The sequence below is a fragment of the Egretta garzetta genome, unplaced genomic scaffold (assembly GCF_000687185.1).
Source record: "Egretta garzetta isolate BGI_Z169 unplaced genomic scaffold, ASM68718v1 scaffold1146, whole genome shotgun sequence".
Taxonomy (NCBI): Eukaryota; Metazoa; Chordata; class Aves; order Pelecaniformes; family Ardeidae; genus Egretta; species Egretta garzetta.
In genome coordinates, this window is record NW_009259875.1 from 20,356 (window position 1) to 24,654 (window position 4,299).

The 4,299-nt window shown below is 61.9% G+C and overlaps 1 protein-coding gene across 1 annotated transcript in view; it reads right to left on the reverse strand.

Moving 5' to 3' along the window:
• ALDH3B1 (aldehyde dehydrogenase 3 family member B1) overlaps positions 1–4,299 on the reverse strand; it is a 24,425-nt gene that overhangs the window by 6,100 nt on the left and 14,026 nt on the right. The window contains 2 exon segments of the mRNA XM_035895652.1: positions 30–140; positions 3,929–4,091. Of these exon segments, the coding sequence (XP_035751545.1) occupies positions 30–140; positions 3,929–4,091 (274 nt within the window).

Below are 4,299 nucleotides of genomic sequence, written 5' to 3' on the forward strand. Positions count from 1 at the left end.
GGTCCTTCCCCCCCCATCCTCCCCCTTACCAGATTCTTGTCCACATACTCGTCCTTCATCCAGTGGGACAGGTTGTTCAGGGTGTCATTGAGCTCGTTCTTGCAGAGGAGGATCTCGGAGAATTCGGCTTCGAAGGGCGGCTGGGGACACCGAGCACCCTACATGTCAGCCCTGCCCCTGCTCCAGCACAGCAGCAGCTCTTTCCCCGTCCCCACAGATGTTTTTTACCCAGGATTTGGGGACCCAAGCCCTTCCTCTCTTATGGTGGATGGGCGCTTCGCTCTCCCCCCCCCAAGCTGCATGGCACCGCCTGCCACTGGAGGGGGGGGGGGGCCCACCACATCTGTGGGGTTGGGGTTTGGTGAGCCCCAAAATCCCGTCATGATATCATCACCGGGCCAGTCCTGTCGGCAGTATCCCGCCTGCAGCCGGGCTTTCCCTGCTGGGGGCTCGGTTGAGGTTAGGGCAAATGAAGTATTTGGGGAGGAGAGGGGTCTGTGAAGGCAGCGGTGGCGTTTTGGGGAAGAAAGGGCTGGTCTGGCTACTGAGTCCTGTTTGGCCTGGAGACGAGAGCGTCCCGAGTCACAGACCCCTTTTTCCATCACGTTTTCACCCAGGCGCAAACGAAAGGACTGGGTTGATGGACTCCAGCGGGGTGGGTATTTTTTTCAGGACCTGACAGCGTAACTTGGGTAGGCGTCTGCAAGGATTCAGCCCAATAAATAAAAGCTCAGAAGCGATTCGGGTGCAAATCCCCCCTCCACCCCCCTTCCCCTGGCTCTGACTTTGCCACCGTGGACGTGTCACCGGCATGGGAATGGCGCTGGTGCTGACGTCCAGCTCTGCCGGCAGCTCCTCACCTTCCATCCATGGGGACCCTTCCAGTCTTTGTCCTACAGTTGGGTTCTTTTTCTCGCCCAGGAATACGATGGAAGGCGAGGTGGATGGTGGGGAACTGGCAGGTTCAAAGGATAAAAGCAGCCAGTTCCCGGGAATATCCACCACCCTGTTGTCAAGATTTGGGAGAAAGTGTGGGAGGAAAAGGAATATTCAAATTTTGGAGCCTGTTTTTGCAGGGTTTTTTGGCAGAGTGCGCTGAGAAAGTGGGGAAGAGATCCACCACCGAGGCGAGGAAGGAGGGAGAGCGGGAAGCAAAGGCTTCCCGAGGTTGTCCTCGGCAGGGCGGGAGGAGGGACGGTCAGGTGGAGAGGGAGCCCCAAGGGCGGAGGAGTTTGGGAGCAGCGCAGGCGTCTGGCTCGGCACGGCATCGGGAGGGGAAGCGAGACCGAGGAAGAAGCTGGGCTGCCCCTCCGGGGAGAGGAAGGCAGATAGCACGAGCAGACCGACATCTTGGATGCCTCTTCCGAGGAAAAGGGAACCCCGGGCAAATGAGGAAGCACGGCCGACGCTAGCGATGGCTGCCAGCCCGCTGCGGTGGGCACTCGGTGGTGGCTGGGCTGGGGCCAGGGGGTGCAGCCCGAGCAGGAGCAGGGCCCCGCCGGGGGCTTCCCGACATGAGGCCAGAAAAGCCCGAGCCTGGTACCTCGCTGTAGAGTAGAAGAAGGAAAAAACCAGCGACCCAGCAGCCAGGGAAGGTGCTGCGGGAGGTCCCCGGCATGTCCCTGAGAAGAGGCCGGCCACCCGGCAGGCAGGAGGATGCTCCTGGCGCGGCAGCAAGAGCCGCTCTCCGAGGAAGGCAGCGGCAGGAGATGTTGGGGTCGCTCTTCTTTTCCCTTTGGGGGACTTGTGGCCCCAGGGGCAGCTCACATCGCCGGGCGACGCACGGCAGCGAGCACGGAGCACGTGCGTGGCTCTTGCCGTGGACGGGAGGCAGCGCCGTTGGCTTCCAAAAATGTTGGGAAGTATCCCGTGTGTTTGCCCTGTTTCTGAGCATCCTTCAGTGAGCCTGGGCTGGAGAGACCTTTGGTCTTGCTCGATGCACCATCCGTGTGTCCGTCTGTCAGCTAGGGGGGGGTTACTAAGCCGTAGCTGTCACCAGTGGCTGGGGGATAACCCTCAGCGAGGTGCTGCTGGCCCGGGCTTGGTGAGGGCAGATGTAGAGGGAACCATGTGATTAAAACTCGTGACTGCGCTAGTGTGCAATAGTCAGTGACTTGCACTAGCCAGGACGTTGTTGCCAAGAAGGCCAATGGCACCCTGGGGTGCATTCAGAGGAGCGTGGCCAGCAGGGCGAGGGAGGTTCTCCTCCCCCTCTACCCTGCCCTCCTGAGACCCCACCTGGAGCACTGGGTCCAGTTCTGGGCTCCCCGGTTCAAGAAAGATGAGGAACTCCTGGAGAGAGTCCAGAGGAGGGCAACTAGGATGATAAAGGGACTGGAGCATCTCCCCTAGGAGGAAAGGCTGAGGGAGCTGGGCTTGTTCAGCCTGGAGAAGAGAAGGCTGAGAGGGGATCTCATCAACACCTACAAATATCTCAAGGGTGGGGGTCACAAGGACAGAGCCAGACTCTTCCCAGTGGTGCCCAGCGCCAGGACAAGGGGCCATGGGCACAAAGTGAAGCAGAAGAGGTTCCAGGTGAACAGGAGGAAGAACTTGTTGACTGTGAGGGTGCCCGAGCCCTGGCCCAGGCTGCCCAGGGGGGCTGTGGAGTCTCCTTCTCTGGAGATCTTCAACCCCCGCCTGGCCGCTGTCCTGTGCCCCCTGCTCTGGGTGAGCCTGCTTGGGCAGGGGGGTGGGACGGGGTGAGCTCCGGAGGGCCCTGCCAACCCCTGTCAGTCTGGGATTCTGTTAAATCCCAGATTTTAACCCCCAGTGGTATTGCACAGTCTTGGGTTCATCAGCAGTTTTTCCATCTCGGATTTATCCCGTGGGTGAGAGCGGTTGTCGGCTGCCGCCATCTCTCTTCTCTCATGCTGAAGGTTGGATGGGCAAGAGCTCCACACAAGCACCCAGCTGCAGCCTTGGCCACCAGCGCTGGCCACCCCCTGAGCCACAAGGACCGCACCGGCCAGACCTGACTGGAGACGCTCACCACCGGGACGGGACGGGATGGGCCCATTTCCCCCCACCAAGGGAGCATCTGCCCAGGACCGAGTCAGCGCCGCTGGCAGCACCGTGCGTGGGCAGCGCTTCCCAAGCCCTGCGCTGGAGGCTTCCCAACGCCGGTGGGTGCCAGGCGCCCGCCCAGGTCAGGCGAGGAGAAGCACAAAGGGTGCAGAAGCAAATGGGAAGCGGGGTGAGATGCAGCACACCTTTCCCTAACGGCATCAAGCGGTACTCCGGGTGTCCTCTCAGCTGCTTGAAAATAGAAAAAAATGATGTGGATCCCACGGATCCGGCCTGCGGTAAGGATGGGGAAGGTGCCCAAAGGGAAGTGGTGAGCTAGGATGGAGAAGAAGAGATGATGAGCCCTGCGTGGTGCGTGAGGCTCTGGCTGTGGGCGAGCGAGCGGTACCGAAGGGGCTGGGGGAGCTGGAGCTCTCTGAGGACTCACAGAGCCACAGGGGATGGGGTCTGCACTGCCCCTGCCCTTGGTGACCCCGACATTGGTGGGAGGGGGGGAGCAAAGAGGCAAGGGACGATGCAAAGCTGGGGGGTCCGGGCTCTGAGAGCTGCAGCCTGGGTGAGCACCGAGAGAGGGGAGAGGACAACATTTGGTGGAAAGGCTGAGGTGGGGATGGACCTGCTCAGAAAAAAGAGGTAAACTGAGGCTGCTGCGTTTGGGAATGGCTAGTTATGTCTGGGAATGGCTAATTATGTTTGCGAATGGCTAATTACAGCTCATCTCTGTCCACGCTGAGGGCAGGGATGGGCGCCAGAGGAGGTGGGCAGGGACGTGCAGCATGGGGAGGGAGCACCGCTGGGGCATCGCATCGACCCTCTGCGTGACGGCAGGAGCCGGCAGCGCTGTGGGCGGCCCCTCGGCTCCCCCAGCCACGGGGTCCCCCAGTTCCCAGCCCCCTCTCACCTTGCCCATGTCCAAGGTGGTGGCCTCCAGGATGTCCTGCTTCTTCTCCTCCAAGAAGCGACCCAGGGCCTCCAGCTGGGCCGCGCGGTACTCCATGGGCCGCGTCTTCCCCGAGAGCCAGGCTGCCCGCAGGCGTCCCACCAGCCCCGCGTAAGGGTTGGCGCTGCAGGGATGGGGACATCAGAGGGACCCCAGCCCCATCCCGGCCCCTCGCGCTCTGGGTGACAAGGGAGAGAAGCTCCACACCACCCTAGCCCAGCCCTGGGGAGAGGGCAGAACATCCGGCCCCCTCCTGTCTCCCCTCTGTCCCGGCCACGCGCTCTCCCCTCACGGCATCGCCGTCCACGCTCCCCTTCCCACCACTGCCGTCA